At 44.3% G+C, this 18,455-nt stretch overlaps 1 protein-coding gene across 3 annotated transcripts in view; it reads left to right on the top strand.

Annotated features, from left to right (window-relative positions):
* The window catches only part of IDO2 (indoleamine 2,3-dioxygenase 2), a 61,219-nt gene extending 48,789 nt beyond the window's left edge, over positions 1-12,430 (top strand). For all 3 annotated transcript variants that reach the window (XM_061404555.1, XM_061404554.1, XM_061404556.1), the window contains 3 exons: positions 1,420-1,471; positions 9,169-9,317; positions 11,698-12,430. In XM_061404555.1, coding sequence (XP_061260539.1) covers positions 1,420-1,471; positions 9,169-9,317; positions 11,698-12,053 — 557 coding nt within the window. In that variant the 3' untranslated portion in view covers positions 12,054-12,430. The remainder of the gene's footprint in view (positions 1-1,419; positions 1,472-9,168; positions 9,318-11,697) is intronic.
* Positions 12,431-18,455: the final 6,025 nt, after the last annotated feature.

The raw sequence follows: 18,455 nt of genomic DNA on the forward strand, positions 1-18,455 counted from the left end.
TAGGTTCAATCCCTGGTCTGGGAACTAAGATTTTACAAGCTGTGGGGCATAGTGAGAAATAGAAAAACAAATTATCTCATGTTGTTGAAATACTCATTTGACTTTCCCTCCTTAAATATGACGAGATGGGTAACACATTAAACTACCTCCAGTCATTATTGCTTAAGCAAAAAGTTTTGCATAGTACTTAGCGTATCTGTGGGAACAGAGCACCGAATGGAGAAGACCCAGAAATAGGGCCCAAAGAAAAGTCCAGCACATGGCACCTTGTTGCAGATGAGCAGGGAGGCTGTGGCAGCCCTCAGAAGCCCTGGGGAGCCCTGAGGCTGATCCAAGACATGAGTTACCTGGGCCCCAGGGGCTTCAGAGAAAACAGAGATAGAGGACCAGAACCCAGGAATGACCGTGGAAAAGGTAAATTGATGATATACAGATGTCACTGATATACAGATGACCCAAACTGATGTCATTATTTGGGTCTCACCAAAAAAAAAAAAAGTTTCCGTTTTTTTTTTTTTTTTTTTTTTGCTCAGAAACAAAGAAACATAGACAGGAATCTGGATAACAGAAACACAGAAAGAAACATGTCAGATCCCAGAGGGTCACAAGCATGAAGAAGAGAGAATCAAGGTCAAAAGAGGATGGTCAAAAGGGACTTCCCTGGCGGTCTAGTGGTTAAGCCTTCACCTCCCAGTGCCACGGGTGTGGGTGCCCTGGTTGGGGAGCTAAGATCTCACGTGTCTCTCTCGGCCAAAAAAAACCCAAAGCATAAACCAGAAGCAATATTGCAACCAATCCGCACAGACTTTAAAAATGGTCCATATAAAAATAAAATGGATAAAAAAGAAACCCGAAGGAGCTCAGTACAAATGTGAGGACGTGCTTCCTTGCATACCAGTTAATGAACTAATGAAATCAGTGAGCACCACTCCCTGACTTCAGTTCAGAGCAAACTGCACAGACTAGTGAATATAGGCCGGCGAGCCCGTGTCCAGCCAGGTGCGGCAGAGCCTGGGGGGAAGCTCTCCACGCTCTGCCTGGACACCGAGGGGTCAGAGAGCAGATCCTCTCTGCTTTTCTCCTTTCCGCTTCCCACGTTCTCTCAAATATCATGTCTCTTTAAAAAGATGACACTAAATGTTTTAAAGATGGGCTTGATCTCCCTTTTTGGTTGTTGTTCAGAACAGGGAAGAACCCCAGATGGAAAAGGCCAGTTGTGCAGCTGTTTAACACTCCTGGAAGCACCAGCGAGGGGGCGACAGAAGGGACATTCCTCCCGCTCCTGCTGCGGGGCTCCTTCCAGATTTCTCTGCAGATCAGATAGGGGAGGCGCCCGGGAGGGCTTCGGAGCCCGAGCACATGGAACCTATTTTGCTTTCGTTGCCTGTAGTAAAGTTCACATTTTGATTGCTCCTCTAGATTACGTAGATCCAGACATATTTTATGCAGTCATCCGGATCTTCCTCTCTGGGTAAGTACAGTTCAGCTCTTCTCTGGCTTGAGACGTTTGTAGCCTTTCCCAGGCTTATGAGGGGAGAAACAGGCAGAAACTTCCCAGAGAAAGAAAGATACCAAATAACTCTCCATAACAAAGGAATCACCCAGAGATTCACTCTTGGATAAAAGCAATGGGGAATGGGGTGCCATCTGCTCTGCGTGGCAAATGACCCTGAAGGGTGACTATTTAGAGTAATTGTCCTGAGGCCATCCCTTTAGATTCAATTTGTATTCACCTTTCTTAGAAAACCACCTGGAGGGAGGAGGGAGAAAAAGCTCAGCGTGCCACCCCAAAGCTCTACTATTTATATCCCTTTTCCCTCCCCCCGCCTCCCCATTATCCAGGCTGGTGAAGGCAAAGGCCTTAGCTGAAAAGCTTCCTTCTAATATTCCTGAAATAGCTACCCCATGACAGTTTTTCATATTATTGGTATTCTTCACAATTAGATACATTTCTTATTTATAATATATTAGCCATAATTTGACATATTTTAATGAGATGGCTTCCTATTCACATCAACTGAGAGAAAGGAAGATTTTAAGGATGAAGAGTGAAAGGTGGGAGCAGTGGATGAAAGAGGTAAATGTAAAATAGTCATCACCTAGAGACCATCTTGATAACTAGAAGGTGCCTGAGGCACTGTTGGAAGAATGTTAAGCTGTGTCTGGGTGTAGCAAGAGTCATACCTAATACCAACATCAATAGATGTACTGATTCATCAATAGCTTTAGTGCATGGAGTCAAAATGTGTGTTAAGTATTTTCTCTAGATTGCGTGAGTGTGTGCTGTGAGACAGTTTTGGGGAAGGCCAGCCTGGGTGTGGACCCCTTACTGTAGGGACAGAGAGTGGAAGCAAGTTTTCTAGAGAATAATTTGAGAGTAACAGGTACCTGGATTATGGGGAAAAGAGAAGGACAGGGGAAGAGCAAAGGAATGGAATTGAGAGTGTATCTCAGAATTCAGACTTTCCCTGTGTACCCTTTACTCCTGAAACCCCCACAAAGGGATTATCCATCCTGGGAAAGTGAAAGTGTTAGCGGCTCGGTTTCCTGAGAATCTGGGGAAGATTCACTTCCAAACTCATTCAGGTGTTCAGCAGAATCAGCTCATTGTGGTTTGGGAACTGAGGTCTCTTTCTCTCCTGGCAGAGTCTGCTCTCAGCTTCTAGAAGCCTCCAGAGTCCCTTGTCACACAGTGTGTTTTTGTGTCTGCTCAGTCACTCAGTTGTGTCCCACTCTTTGCAACCGCACGGACTGTACCCAGGCTCCTCTGTCCATGGAATTCTCCAGGCCAGGATACTGGAGTGGGTTGCCATTTCCTTCTCCAGGGGATCATCCCAACCCAGGGATCAAACCCAGGTGTCCCATATTGCAGGCAGATTCTTTACCATCTGAGCCACTGCAAACCCTTAAACTATGTCCTTAAAGAGGTCACAGGGACAGTCATCCCTGGGTGGACTCGAACCACCAATCTTTTGGTTAAGAGCTGAAGACTTTTCTTGCTCTCCATCTTTAGCATGTAGCATCACCAGGGAGGCTTCCCAGGTGGCACTTGTGGTTAAGAAGTCACCTGCCAATGTAGGAAGAGACTCAGGTTTGACCTCTGGATCGGGAAGATCCCCTGGAGGAGGAAATGGCAACCCACTCCAGTATTCTGGCCTGGAAAATCCTATAAGCAGAGTAGCCTGGTAGGTTAATTCTGCTGCTAAGTCGCTTCAGTAGTTTCCGACTCTGTGCGACCCCATAGACAGCAGCCCACCAGGCTCCTCCATCCCTGGGATTCGCCAGGCAAGAACACTGGAGTGGGTTGCCATTTCCTTCTCCAATGCATGAAAGTGAAAAGTGAAAGTGAAGTCGCTCAGCCGTGTCCGACTCTTAGTGACCCCATGGACTGCGCCCTACCAGGCTTCTCCGTCCATGGGATTTTCCAGGCAAGAGTACTGGAGTGGGGTGCCATTGCCTTCTCCAAAGGTTAATTCTATGAAGTTGCCAAGAGTTGGACATGACTGAGCTACTGAGCACACACACACAAAGGTTAAGACAAAGATCTGATTGTAGAATAGATTCCAGCAATAAATATTAAGCAAAACATGTAGAGAAGCTTTGGTAGGATTAGAAGGGAGAAGAAAGGGCCATTAAAAAACAATGTGTGAAATAGCCTGGGATTTAGGAAGACCTAATTCTGGAAAATCTCTTTGTGCTTCACGTTTCCCTTTGATTATGTGTTGGTCTCCACCATTCCCTAACAAATTAACACAGTTTAGCAAGGCACCTTCCTATGGGTCACAAGGCCAGGTAGGCTCAGCTTGCTTCACTGCTTGGGACCTCAAAAGGCTGAAGTCAGAGGGTCTGCTGGGCTTGAGCCCTGATCCTGAGAATCTGAGGAAGATTCACTTCCAAACTCATTCAAGTGTTCAGCAGGATCAGCTTATTGTGGTTTGGGAACTGAAGTCTCTTTCTTTCCTGGCAGAGTCTGCTCTCAGCTTCTAGAAGCCTCCAGAGGAGTCCCTTGTCACACACGTGTGTTTCTGTGCTTGCTCAGTCACTCAGTTGTGTCCGACTCTTTGCAACCCTATGGACTGTAGCCTGCTGGGCTCTTCTGTCCACTGAATTTTCCAGGCAAGAATACTGGAGTAGATTGCCATTTCCTTCTTCAGGGGATCTTCCTGACCCAGGGATTGAACCCTCATCTCCTATATCTCCTGTATCGACAGGTAGATTCTTTACCACTGCAGCTCCTGGGAAGTAGCAAAAGGCCCCTGCTATTTAGCAATGGCACTCCTGACTCGTCTCATAATTCAGACCTCTCAGAGGTCCCCTTCTGCCACCAACCAGAGAAAACGCCCTGCTTTTAAGGTCTTGTGTGATTAATCTCCTCTAGGTAATCCAGGATAACTGCCTATATTAAAGTCACTAGTTAGTGGCCTTAATTACACCTTCAGGGTTCCTTTTGCTTGCCATATATCATATCCACAGGCATGCTGTCTTACAACATTAACAGTTCTTGGAGTTAGAATGGGAATCTTGGGGCAACGTTTTTAGAATTCCATCTCCAGTAAGTCCCCTACATATGAACGAGTCCATTCTGAGAATCCAGTCCTAAATCCAATAAAGTTTGCCTGCTTCTGCTAAGTCACTTCAGTCGTGTCCAACTCTGTGTGACCCCATGGACTGCAGCCTACCAGGCTCCTCCATCCATGGGATTTTCCAGGCAAGAGTACTGGAGTGGGGTGCCATTGCCTTCTCTAGATACACAATTAACACCATCCAGTATATGGTACCATACTGAATAGGCTTATAATACTTTTCACACAGATAATACATAAAAACACACACACAAAATTTTAAAAAATTCAATCTTTCAGTACAGTACCTTGAAAAGTACAGTAGTACAGCACAGCAGCTGGCATCCAGGGGCTGGCATCCATTGAACAGATAAGAAGAGTTACTGACTGGGGGAGAGGGAGGAAGGAGGGGATGGTAGAGCTGAAGGGTCATCAGCAAATAGGAAACAGAGGGAAAGTTGCAGCGTCTTTGAAAGTTTGTAACTGCAGGGTTCCTATGTAGGGGACTTCCTATGTTGTGATTAAATGGACACCAGAGGGTAACTTCATTTTCATTAAAATAGGTTTCTGGGTCAGTGATGCCCTTTGTCTCTGATCTACATAAATGCCTGCTTTCTGTTTCTGAGCCTCAAAATTATTCCCCACATAGTTAAATAAACCAAGTGGCCAGGAGCCATTCCTAAACATGCTGGTGGCCAAGAACATCTGGATTGTTGAACGTTCCTAGTAGACTTGTCTTGAAAAATCTAAATCTGTCCCTGTGTTCTTGATTTGTCCTATGCTTGATTTATTATTTCTGTTGACTTAAATTTACTTAAAAGTTTGGAGAGAGTCCATCTGTAAATGAAACAGTTTCCTTTATTTCTCACTCATGTTAAATTTCTCAGGGAAGTTATCAGTGCCTTTGGGAAAAAAAAATGTCATTGCATTTCTTTCTTTTTTTCTGTTTAAACATCCCCTTCTCTGAGGTTTACTAGAAATATGCTACAAAAAGGGCTAAAAATAAACTTGCCTATAGAGACTTGAAAATTATTCCTTTTCTTCACCAAGAACAATTTGGGCCTAAGAATGCATGGGAGCAATTCTTGGGCTATTGAGAGGAACCCAGTTTTTCTTCCTCAGATTAATCTCATCGAAGATGGGGAATATGGGTTTTGAAAATAGACGCCTTCTTTTTATTTATTTTTAACTTTCACGCTGTTTTTCTTTTATCTATTATCTTCTGTTAAGCTGGCCAGGTCCTTTCAAGAAGTACACTTGGATTTACATATTCTGGGGCTTCTCTGATGGTTCATACGATAAAGAATCTGCCTGCAATGCAGGAGACCCAGGTTTGATCGCTGTGTCGGGAAGATCCCCTGGAGAAGGAAATGGCAACCCACTCCAGTATTCTTGCCTAGAGAATTCCATGGACAGAGGAGCCTGGTGGGCTGGGCTGTATAGTCAATAGGATCACAAAGAGTCAAACATGACTGAGTGACTAACATTTTACATATTCTAGATATTTAATGCTTAATTATGTAATGCTATTTTTTCATCCTTTCATTGATCAAATACTTAGTGAGGGCTATGTCAATGCCAGGCATGGTTCTATTAATAGGTGCTGGGAATGAAGCAGTAGAACAAACAACCAGTTCATTCCTGTGGAGCCTACATGTTAATCATAGCACATGTTTATTAATATGTGAATAATTAATGAATAAATAGCATAATTATAATTTATTATAATTATAAATACATTTATATTTGGTGAATAAAATAAACATATTTATTTTATTAATATGAATGAATAAATATAAGGAAGGCAAGTATCATACTCTATGTGTTACAGCAATAAAAGCTATAGAAGTAGAATAAGAGCATTATGGAATGTTAGGAGTGGTAGCCAAAGTTCTTATTTATTTATTGTGGTCTGTGAATGCCATGTTCCTAAAGGATGTTTTAGAAGATGCAGGAAAGAAGTGAGGAGTAAGCTACTCAGGTACCTGCTCCGTGCAAAAGGAGCAACGTCACAGTGACCCAGGCGTGGGAGGACTGTTGAAGGAAGAGCTGCCCTGAGCCCAGAAGTGCTCCCAAGGAGGAAAGGCGGGGAGAATGAGGAAAACAACTGATGGGGTCCAGACCATGTAGAGGTTCCTTGGTTTCCTTTCTGAGTGTGATGAACAGCGCGGGCAAGTTCTGAGAAAAGTGACATGAGCTGTCTCAAGTTTCAGGTTGTCACTCTTATCTTCTGAGTGGGGGAATAGATGGGGCCCAGGAAAGCACTTAAGAAGCTCTGACCGCAAGATAGGGTGGTGGCTTGGGCTTGGATGGGGGCAGTAGAGACACTGAGAAACGGTCAGTTCTGAATGGATATGGATTGAAGGGAAGGTTGACAGGATCTGCTCTTGGATCACACATAGAATGGAAGAGAAAGAGGTCCATCAGAGAGGACTCTAGGTTTATGGCTGGACCTGTGGAAAGGATGGAGCCACCATTGGCTTTTCTCCGACGGTAGAGACATGGGAGGAGCCGACCTGGCAAAAGGAAGGGGGAGTGGAGAGGTCACTTTGGGGTGAAGCCCTTCCTATGGAGATGTCTAGTAGGCAGCTGAACACATGTATCTGGAATATAAGGAAGAGGCTGAGGTCCACGTGCACATTTGTCAATAGTCTAGTATAGCTGGCTTTGAAATCCACGAGGTGAGATGAGATGATGTGGGAATGAGAGTAGTGAGAGGTGCATGGACTAAGTCCTGAGCGTGTCCAGCACTTAGGAGCGGTCATGAAGGGAAGGGGCTAGGGAACGAGCCCAGAGACCAAATGAGACCATCAACAGGATTACAGAGAACAATCCAAACCAATACTGCCAATGTTTGGTCCACTTATCACACAATAGCAGTCCGGGCTTCAACATTTCTGCCCCATAAAATGTTGTTTAGAAGTTTTATTGGACCAATGTCCCAAACTCTGATGAGTCATCAGAACTTTCTGGAATGCACTTGATGCTTTCAGCCGCTCTAGGTACTAGGTACAAGTCAGGAGGGACTTCACAGGTGGCTTAGTGGTAAAGAACCCACCTGCCAAGGCAGGAGACGAAGGAGATGTGGGTTCCATCCCTGGGTCAGGAAGATCCCCTGGAGGAGGAAATGGGAACCCACTCCAGTATTCTTGTCTGGAAAATCCCATAGACTGAGGAGTTGAGTAGGCTACAGTCCATGGGGTTGCAGAGTCTGACACTGAGTGACTGAGCTCATATGCACAGGTCAGGAGAACTGAGACTAAGAAGGGCTTGTATAAAGTTACCAAAAAATGAAAGGAGGGAGCTGAGGTTACAATTCAGTGTGAATAGTATGATAAAATGGCTGATATTTATTGAACACAATATTTTTCAGACACTGGGCAGCTATTATTTTAATTAGTTCTCCCAACAACCCAATAAGATTGATACTAATATTATTCCAATTAAGAAACTGAGGCTTGGGAAGTGAATTAACTCAGCCAAGGCTCAGAGTTACTAAGTATCAAAGCTGAGACTCAATTCCACATCTGCCTAAGACAGAGTCCTTTCTCCTAAGAGCCACAGCAGGTTTTGATCTTAGACTCAGACCCTCCCTGGGCTCCTCCCATTCACTCCCGGCTCTTCTGTGTGTCATCTCCTTGTGTGGTGATATTTCTCCAAATGCAAAGGCCACTATGATATTCATCCAGCAAAACTGCAGAACAGCTGATGCAAAACAGCCCCCAAAGAAAATAAGCGTGTTTCCTATTCAGGGAGGTATTTGAAAAAGGTCATGGATGCCAGCTGAGCAGTCTGTCTGAGGCTTCTGTATGTGCGTGATGTGTGTGTTTCCCTTCTCTTGAGCAAAATGATTTTTAGAATTACAGGAAGGACGGCAGACATCAACGTAAGTCTGCCATCTGCTATTTAAAGCCTTAACAACAGGGTTCCCAGCAATAAGAGAAGAATATTTTGTTCTCAGCAAAAGAAATTAACACGTGGGTGGGTGGGGTCTTGGGAAGTAAAACTAGAGAATTACAAATTTAGGGGTCAAGTTCTAGTTGCTGCACTAAGAATGGTGGTCCTGGAGACAGCGCCTTGAGACTGCTTCTGTATTAAATGGGTTTTAAAATGCCTGGATCTACTCCAGGAAGAATAAGTGAGAAAATGTAGGGGAATTTGATATGTAAACTATATTCTCGCCTGGAGAATTCCGTGGAAAAAGGAGCCCGCCAGGCTACAGGCCATGGGGTCACAGAGTTGGACATGACTGAGTGACTAACACACACACACACACACACACACACACACAGCATATTCTTGGGGTTGCTGATTCTGTCTCATTGTGGAGTTACTCACATACACGCCAAGAATGTTCAAGACCCCCTAAAATATCAGAAATGAGTAAAATGAGTAAATGAGTAAATGAAATGAGTAAAATGGTTGGGGGACTCAGAAAAAGGGAGACTCAGACAAAAAAGATGAAGACGTGGAATCAGGGTGAAAGAAGAGGAGAGAAAAGAAGATAGGAAAGGGTGTTCCCTTTCTTGCTTGATCTGTATCCTGATCAGAAAAGACACTCTTAAATCCTAGTATGCACTTCCATCTGACTTTTGTTCTTACCTAGATGGAAGGATAACCCAGCACTGCCTGCGGGCTTGGTATACGAAGGTGTCTCCAAAGAGCCCCTGAGTTACTCTGGAGGAAGCGCTGCTCAGAGCACAATACTGCATGCCTTTGATGAGTTCTTGGGCGTCCGTCACAGCAAGGAGAGTGGTAAATCAGTCATTTTTCTTTTTTCTTGTTTTTTTCCTTATCAGAGAGGAAGAGCAGAGCTGTTTTCACCAGTTGGTAAGTCCAACTATAAGTCAGAAAGTCTGCACTCCTCCCGATTAACCAGGAGACTGTGTGCCTGCCATCTGTGATTGTATCCAGCCAATTCGTATCAGAGCTCAACTGAATGTTGGGTTTTACTTCCAAACTTTAAAACACTGCTGAATTTCCAGCAGTCCCCTGTAACTTTATTTGGATCCTTAGATTTGGAGAAGGCAATGGCACCTCACTGCAGTACTCTTGCCTGGAAAATCCCATGGGCAGAGGAGCCTGGTAGGCTGCAGGCCATGGGGTCATGAAGAGTCGGACATGATTGAGTGAATTCACTTTCACTTTTCACTTTCATGCATTGGAGAAGGAAGTGGCAACCCACTCCAGTGTTCTTGCCTGGAGAATCCCAGGGATGGGGGAGCCTGGAGGGCTGCCGTCTATGGGGTCACACAGAGTCGGACACGAGTGAAGCGACTTAGCAGCAGCAGCAGCAGCAGGCAGTAGATTGCTTTTTCTAGAGTGGGGGAGTGGTCTGGAGACTGAGGCCCAGACCCTGTGTTGACAAGTCAGGATGTAGCTGCTGATAGATGTGGGTTCCTCCACTGAAGCCTGTCCCCATAAAAATAGTGCAGCCTCAACCCACACCCCTCTAGACCCGAACAGGGTTCTGCCATCTTGCAAGCTTGAAAGGGTGCCTTTCCTTACCTGCCATCATCAAGCCAAATGCTCAACAGCTGCAAAAAGACATTTCCTAGTGCAAAGTTTCTAAGCTGGAATAAAAAAAAAGAAAAAGAAAAAAACCGACTAGAATTTGGTCACAGAATCTAGAAAGAAAGAAAGTGAAGTTGCTCAGTCGTGTCCGACTCTTTGTGACCCCATGGACTGTAGCCTACCAGGTTCCGCTATCCGTGGGATTTTCCAGGCAAGAATACTGGAGTGGGTTGCCATTTCCTTCTCCAGGAAATCTTCCCACCCAGGGATTGAACCCGGGTCTCCCACATGGTAGGCACTGTAGGCAGACGGTTTACCGTCTGAGCCACCAGGGAAGAATCTAGTCTCACCCACAAAAGGCAGTTCTCTAGAACTATGATCAATTTTCATGGGCTTTTTTATTTTTTTTCTGGGGGCGCGGGTGGGGGAAGTATAATGCTTTACAATACTGTGTTAGTTTCTGCTGTACAATGAAGTGAATCTGCCACATACACACATATATCCACTTCCTCTTGGACTTCCCTCCCATTCGCTGCCCCATCCCACTTCTAGGTCATCACAGAGCACCGAGCTGAGCTCCCTGTGCTCTACAGCAGGTTCCCACTAGCTATCTATTCTGTACACAGTAATCTACATGCGTCAGTCCTTCTCTCCCAACTTGTCCACATGTCGGTGTCTCTACTCTTGCCCTGAAAACAGGCTCATCTGTACCATTTTTCTAGATTCCATATGTATGTGTTAATATATGATATTTTTTTGTCATTCTGACTTATTTCACTCTGTGTGACAGACTCAGAGCCCATCCACATCTCTGCAAATGATCTAATACTCTTCTTTTTCATAACTGAATAATATTCCATGGGCTTCTGATTTGATGATGTTAATGATGTACCATGATTAATATTAATCCCATAATGAATTTCCTATAGATGATCTCTCTTCTATCTATATTTCCCATACTTATCTATTGACCCGATTTTTAAACAATTTGACTTTGAGGCTATTACTAAAACAATTATTCATTCTTTATCTTCTTGCCCTCAGAAACTTATATCACTTTCCTCTTCCTTAGCACTCCCTCTAAAATGAAGCACTTGAGAGACAAAATTCAGCAGAATATTTAGCTCCTCCATTTAAGGGTCCATGCCTTACCTTTGTGGATCCACCTTGTGTGACGAGGGAGATATTTCAGCCCACATTTCAGAGATGATAACTATTTATACATTGGCTGGTAGAGCTGGTTCCAGGTTAGTTATCTGAAATGGGGCTTGCTTCTTTTCCCTTCCTCATTTCCAATCAACATTTGGAGGCTTTGGGAATTCCCTGGTAATTAAGACCCTGTGCTTCCAATACGTGGGTGGAGCTTCAGTCTCTGGCCAGGGAACTAAGTTCCCACATGCTAAGTGAGGGAGCAAAAATATTAAAAATAAATAAATAAATAATTAAAAAAGAGAAAAGGCTTTGGAGGATGTGATGTCTGTAAGCACAAGAGCCAGCCAAGTTGCCTGGATACGTTAGGATGAGTAATGAGGATCAGGGCGGCATGATGTCTTGACAAGTAGACTGGTTTGCTTATCTTTCCACAGGGAGTTACAGCCTTGTCCTGCGATCTTTCTTTCAGCTGATTTTCTGCACAGGATGAGGGATTACATGCCTCCTTCACACAGGGCCTTCCTAGAAGAAATTTGCGTGGCTCCTTCCCTGAGGACCCACATCATGTCCTCTGGGAACAGCCAGCTTCTGACGGCCTATAACCAGTGTGTGGAGAGCCTGGCAGCCCTGCGCACCTACCACCTGGCCCTGGTGACCAAGTACCTCATCACAGCTGCATCCAGAGCAAAGGCCCAGAGGACGAGCCACCTCCCAAGGCCCCCTCAGGCCCTAGAGGAGAGGGGCACCGGGGGAACGGCCGTCGTGAGCTTCCTGAAGAGTGTCAGGGACAAGACGCTGGAGACACTGCTCCACCCAAGCGGCTGAGGGACCGCCCTCTCACCGGCAGCGCAAACCCAGCAACCGCAGGGGTCTGTCCTTGTTCTCCTCTCGCTGGACAGTGGGCAGACCTGCAGAATGGGACTATTCTGTCTGGAATAATCTGAAAGGGACCTCAGTGCCATTCGCGTCCTTGCTCCCCAGAACACCACCTTTTCTTTTACTGAGAGCTATTCACAGAAGAGAGTTTTCATGGCCTGAAACTCATTATTCCCTCTCTAGTTACTGTTTTATAGCAAACAGCTCTGGATTACCCCTTTAGAACCACCCCCGCCCCCGGGAGCAAGTGTACCCCTACTCTGTTTGTCAAACTATAGAAACCCAATCTACATTTCACTAATCAAATAAAATTGCTTATGCACGGATCACCTTGCTGATTTCTCAAAAAACAAAAACAAAACTTTCCTGCATCCATTCATTTACTCACCAACTTACTAAGTTCTTACTGAGTCCTGGCTTAGGGGTCGTGCTGTGCTGTGCTTAGTTGTTCAGTCATGTCTGACTCTTTGCAAGGCTATGGACTGTAGCCCCCCAGGATCCTCTGTCCATAGGCATTTTCCAGGCAAGAATACTAGAGTGGGTTGCCATGCCCTACTCCAGGGGATCTTCCCAACCCAGGGATTGAACCCAGGTCTCTTGCATTATGAGCAGATTCTTTAACATCTGAGCCATCAGGAAAGCCCATTAATACTTCAGTGGGTAGCCATCCCCTTCTCCAGGGGATCTTCCCAACCCAGGAATCAAACCGGGGTCTCCTGAATTGCAGGCAGATTCTTTACCAGCTGAGCTACCAGGGAAGTCTGGCTTAGCGATTACAGCAGGGCTTTTTCAGGCCCCAGGCTATCACTCTCTCCCTGCATGTGCAGAATTTGGGGGCAGAAAATTGGAAATGCTCCAGGGGATATGAGAAGGGAAGAGAAAGTGGAAGACAAGACTAAAATCACCAGCATGGAAATGGGTAGTTAATGTTACAGGAACAGATGAGGCGTAGCCACACGCTTCAGAAGTTTGTACTTTCTAGTTCGGTTTCTTTCTTTATTTTTAAAAGAATGATTCTTTCTTCTTATGCTGAAAGTTTGTATTTGTAAAGTGAATGAATTGATCCTTATGGACTCTCAATGCCCAAGACCCTTAATAAGAAACCAGTACAATCTTTGGGGGTGCCAGGAAGTCCCTACATCATCCAAGGACTTGGTCTTGCCAAAAAAAAAAAAAAAAAAAAGGAAAGTGTGGATGATGAAGCCAAGAGCATGTGGTCTGAGTGGACCAAGAAAAACTCTGATGGTGTCCTCTCTGTCTACAGCTTAGGTCAGAGTCTCGGCTCAGAAGACAGAGGCTCTCATCACTCATAAAGCCTTTTCTCTCCATATACCGTCCTTGTGCTTGACAAGTGGATTGTAAAACTTATGGAATTGTACTTGGATATATTTATTTCTCTTCGATCTGCTCTCCTAACTGCTCTAGCTTGGTATCAATAAACCCAGACTGCTTGTACACTGGGTCCAAGGAGGCGGATCAAGTAGGAACACCATCACCCATTGTTGCTGTCATTCTTGTTCAAAAAGAAAGTAACATTTAAAATATGTCTGAATTCTGTCTTTGAATTCTGACTTCTCCATTTTTAAAATTTAGTTTGCTTAATTGATGTAGAGTTGATTTACAATATTGTGTTAGTCTCAGGTGTACAGCAATGTGATTCTGTTATACATATATCTATGGGTGAATATAGATACATTGACCAAATTTAGAATATCCTTCATTCTCAGCTTCCTGTTTTTTTTTTTTTAATGCACTTTCTTTCCTTAAAAAATTTATTTGTTTATTTTAATTGGAGGATAACTGCTTTCCAATATTGTGATGGCTTTTGCCATACATCAGCATGAATCAGCCATAGGCAGACATGTGTCCCCCCATCCTGAAGCCCCCTCCACTCCCCTCCCCACCCCATCCCTCTAGGTTGTCACAGAGCACTGGCCTTGGGTTCCCTGCATCACACATCAAACTCCCACTGGCTATCTATTTTACATATGGCAATTATACATTTCAGTGCTTTTCTCTCAAATCATCCCACCCTCTCCTTCTCCCACTGAGTCCAAAAGTCTGTTCTTTAAGTCCGTGTCTCCTTTGCTGCCCTGCATATAGGATCATTGGTACCATCTTTCTAGATTTCATATATATGCATTAATATACGATATTTGTCTTTCTTTCTCACTTACCTCCTTCTGTATAATAGGCTTTAGTTTCATCCACCTCATTAGAACTGACTCAAAGGCATTTCTTTTTATAGCTGAGTAATAGTCCGCTGTGTATAAGCACCACAACTTCCTTATCCATTCATCTGCTGAGGGACATCTAAGTTGCTTCCATATCCTAGCTGTTGTAAATAGTCTCAATTCCTGTTTCTTACACAGTCGAGATGATCTTTCATAATCAAGATTGGTCTCAGGGTGGTTATAAGTCACAAACGTTATAGTTCTTGTCATGAATGAAAGTTTGCATGGTTGCGGGATGAGGCTCAGAGCATCGTGCAGACACCAGTGCAAGAGAGAACACGGTATTCCTCCAGCTTCTTGGATTCAGAGTCTGCTTGGCAATAAAAATGACCATTTATCATTTAGGGATCCTAGGAAGTAGAAAGTGACCAAAGCGTGGACTTAAAGAGAGGAAAAAACCTGGGTCCGTATTCCAGTTTTGTTACATTTCACGACAGGCAAATACATTATTTAATCTTTCAGAGCCATAGTTCACTCACTTGAGGGGAGCTGAACTAGAGAGTGAGTGAAAAACTGTTGGTTATGGTATTTTATTATGTGACCTTGAACTAGGGGGAGCCATGTCTAGTTCTCAGGAAGCTCTGGCTTCCTAGAAGGAAAGTTGGACCTGTCTCTATCCTGCACTTGGTAAAGGAAACAGGTAACATGGCCTCAAAACAGGCAAGGAAAGTGAGACAGAACCTGGAATTTTCTTGAAATAAGTAGGCCTGAGTGGGGAGTAATGAAGGGCTTTGAGAACTTAAAAAAGAATACCAGTTCAGTCTAGGTTTTGAATCTAGGCTTATATCAATGAAAAAATGTTTTTCCCCTGAGAGTGACCAGATTCACAAAGACTCGTCTTCCCTGGAATCCTTTCCACAGATCCAAGCCCACACAAAGAGACCACAGGGCTTGATTCTGAGCAGGTTTTCAATAAATGTTGAATAACTAGAAAACCAGGTAGACTGAAGGAAGCGGGAAGGGAAGTGAATAAAGTGTGACCCTCAAAGCTTTCAGAATGTTTTGTTTGTTTTCATTATACAAGGATGAAATCAGTGCAAACCAAAGAGTTTCTTTGCCAAGGAACCAACTCCTAATTCATGTTCAAGGTTTGATGTCTATAGCCAAGTGAGTTCCATTTTCAGCTTTATGGCAGAGTAGAGAAAACAAAGCTTCCATAACAAAAAAGAACACATTTCCCCCCAAGAATTCTAAAGATAAAGGGTGTCCACATTAGTGGGCGAAAATGACTTATTGTATGATTGAAATGATGTGATGATGATGGTATGAGGATGTTAGCACAAGCTTGAAGAAAAAGTCAAAGTATAGGCTTGACATGTAGGCTCAGACACTCTCTCTGTATCTGTATGTGTCTATACTTATGTCTGTACCTACATCTACATCCATACCTATCCCAAGAGGAAGACCCAGGGAGAGCCAATGCTGTGGTTCAAGTCTGAAAGCTGTGTGCTGGAGAATTCTTTCCTTCTCATGGGAGGATGAGCCTTTTGGTTCTATTCAGGCCTTCACCTGATTAGATGAGACCCACCCACCTAAGGTGGGGCTTCCCAGGTGGCACTAGTGGCAAAGAACCTGCCTGCCAATGCAGGAGATGTGAGAGACACAGGCTCAGTTCCTGAGTCGGGAAGATCCCCTGGAGGAGGGCGTGGCAACTCACTCCAGTATTCTTGCCTGGAGAATCCCATGGACAGAGGAGCCTGGTGTGTTACAGGGCATGGGGTCACAAAGAGGCAAGTTAGCACACACCCGCCTCACCTAGGGTTGGGCAACCCGTTTTACTCCAAGTCCACAGACCTAAGTGTTCGTTTCATCCCCAACACCCTCACAGAAACATCCATAAAGTAGTGTTTGACCAAATATCTGGGCATCTGGCCAAAGGGATCAATTAAATTAGTCATCCCAAACTTCTTTGAGAAATTATGGAGTCTAACACATACTCTCCCCATGCTCTTCACTAGCGGAAGAATCTTCCTCTGTAATGACGGAGAGGAGGTAAAAAAAATGTCACAAAGTTGAGCCATCCTCTAAGAGAGGCAGGGAAGGGGTGAAGTAGTGAAGGGGCAGATGCCACCAGGAAAATCAAGGAGGCCCACCCAGAAAAAGCTGACCTCGTTCACATCTGAAAGCTCATTATGCTGGGGATCCATGTGCAAAGGAACCACTGTCTCTCTTAATAGTGATAAAATCCCACTGCTCTGAGGCTGAGAATGTAGGACAAGTCTTCCTTCCTGTATCAGTTTCTTTACCAAGGAAGAAGTTCTTCCTTGTTCCTACCTGAGAAGGAGGAACAAGGTGTTAAGTCCAAAACCCTGTAGATTCACCTTCTCCCTGGGGGCCCCCACCACCCACCACTGTTGGTGACAAGGAAGCACGGAGTCCCTTCTATCCTCTGCTCTTGTCCAGCTAGGATGAGTTTAGTAATTTTTCCAAGAATTTAAAGATTCAGGCTTTCAGACTATAGGAAGTTTTGTCTCCGGGGGGTGGGGCGGGGGAGTTGGTTATTTATTTTTGTCATGACAGTTTTATTTTTTATTTTTGAAAAATGAGTGTCTTTGTTTAGACAAAGCCTTAGGGCTTCCCTGCTGGCCCAGACAGTTAAGAAACCGCCTGCAATGCGGGAGACCTGGGTTTGATCCCTGGGTTGGGAAGATCCCCTGGTAAAGGGAAAAGCTACCCACGCTGGTATTCTTGCCTAGAGAATCCCCATGGACAGAGAAGCCTGGCAGGCTATACAGTCCATGGGGTGGCGAAGAGTTGGCCAGGACTGAGCAACTAAGCACAATTGGGGCATGAGGGATTAGTCACTGTTTTATTCAAAATGATGCATTTATCCAGGGCAAGACTTAGTTTTCTTCACCTTCTACAGAAGAAAGAGCTGCAACGGTGCCCTAAAAGTTGGGTAGGACTTGAAAGTTTGGATGATTTTAAAAGAAGACAACCAAAAAGTACAAAGGAAAAACCTGCAGATGGCAGAGCTAACGTGTCAGGCTCTCTCTGTAGGCTTGCAAGCCTCACACCATCAGGATTCCCAAGCTGCCTTCAGGTCAAACCTGAACACAAAGACCTCTCAGTTTATAGGACATCAAGCACAACGGAGCTCAGAGACGGGGTTCCCCTTTCTCACTATGAGTCTCTAATTCACTTTCTGTAGTTTCCAAACCGGGGTTAAAGTCAAAATGAAAACCACCACAACAAAAGCATGCTTAAAACCTGGGAGATCTTATCCAGTTTAAGATTTGGGACAGAAAACTTTCTGTACCTACAAACCAGTTGTTCCTTCCATGACACTGGACTGCACCCACCAAATCGTGTGTTTCATTTTCTTGTGCGCAGATGTTCTATTTGCTTTGCTAATGGAAGAAATGTTTTTCTCTTTCTTTGTTCACTTAACAGTAAACTTAATAAAGAAGTCGGATATCATCGCTTTCTGAAATGCCATTGCTAGTTAATTTTTGCAGTTTAGCATCTGTTTGCCAGCAACATTAAAAAACTGAGCTCTTGAATACGAGCATTGTCAAAAATAAATGATTTTTTTTTTTTGCAAAGTCATTTCCTTTGTAAACTCACAAATCTGTTGGTTCACATGGTTCTATAGCTGTATACAGATTCCAAACCAAACTCGATTATGTATTTTCCTTTCATTGTCTATAACTAGGTTTTTTTTTTCTTCTTCTTCTCCTTCCTAAAGGTATCAGTCGGAGATTGGGCTGTGTCTTTTGGGGAAGCATTTTCAGTATAACGTGAGACTTCACTTTGACCTTTCACAGGCCACCTCCCACCTCACAAGGAAAGGAGAACTGGAACAAGCATGGTTGGCCTTCAGGGTAACCAAATATCTAGAGAACCAAATGGGCAACCCATTTGGGTCACCCTAGTTGCACCCCAAGAACCCACAACCATTTACCTTACAGCCACCTTCTAGATCATGCTCTGGGTACTTGGAGCCCAGAATTCTTGCATAAAAGGCCCCAAGATGGCCTCTTAAACCTGCACAGCCCTCTCTCCATGAATTAGAGAGAGGAGGATACATTTTTCTGCCTGGCTCTCTGTTATCTCCTGTTTCCCATGGGGCCAAATTCAAACTAACTTCCAGCCATTGGCAGTCATTCAGAAAGCT

This window comes from Bos javanicus, chromosome 27, assembly GCF_032452875.1.
Source record: "Bos javanicus breed banteng chromosome 27, ARS-OSU_banteng_1.0, whole genome shotgun sequence".
In the NCBI taxonomy this organism is placed as follows: Eukaryota; Metazoa; Chordata; class Mammalia; order Artiodactyla; family Bovidae; genus Bos; species Bos javanicus.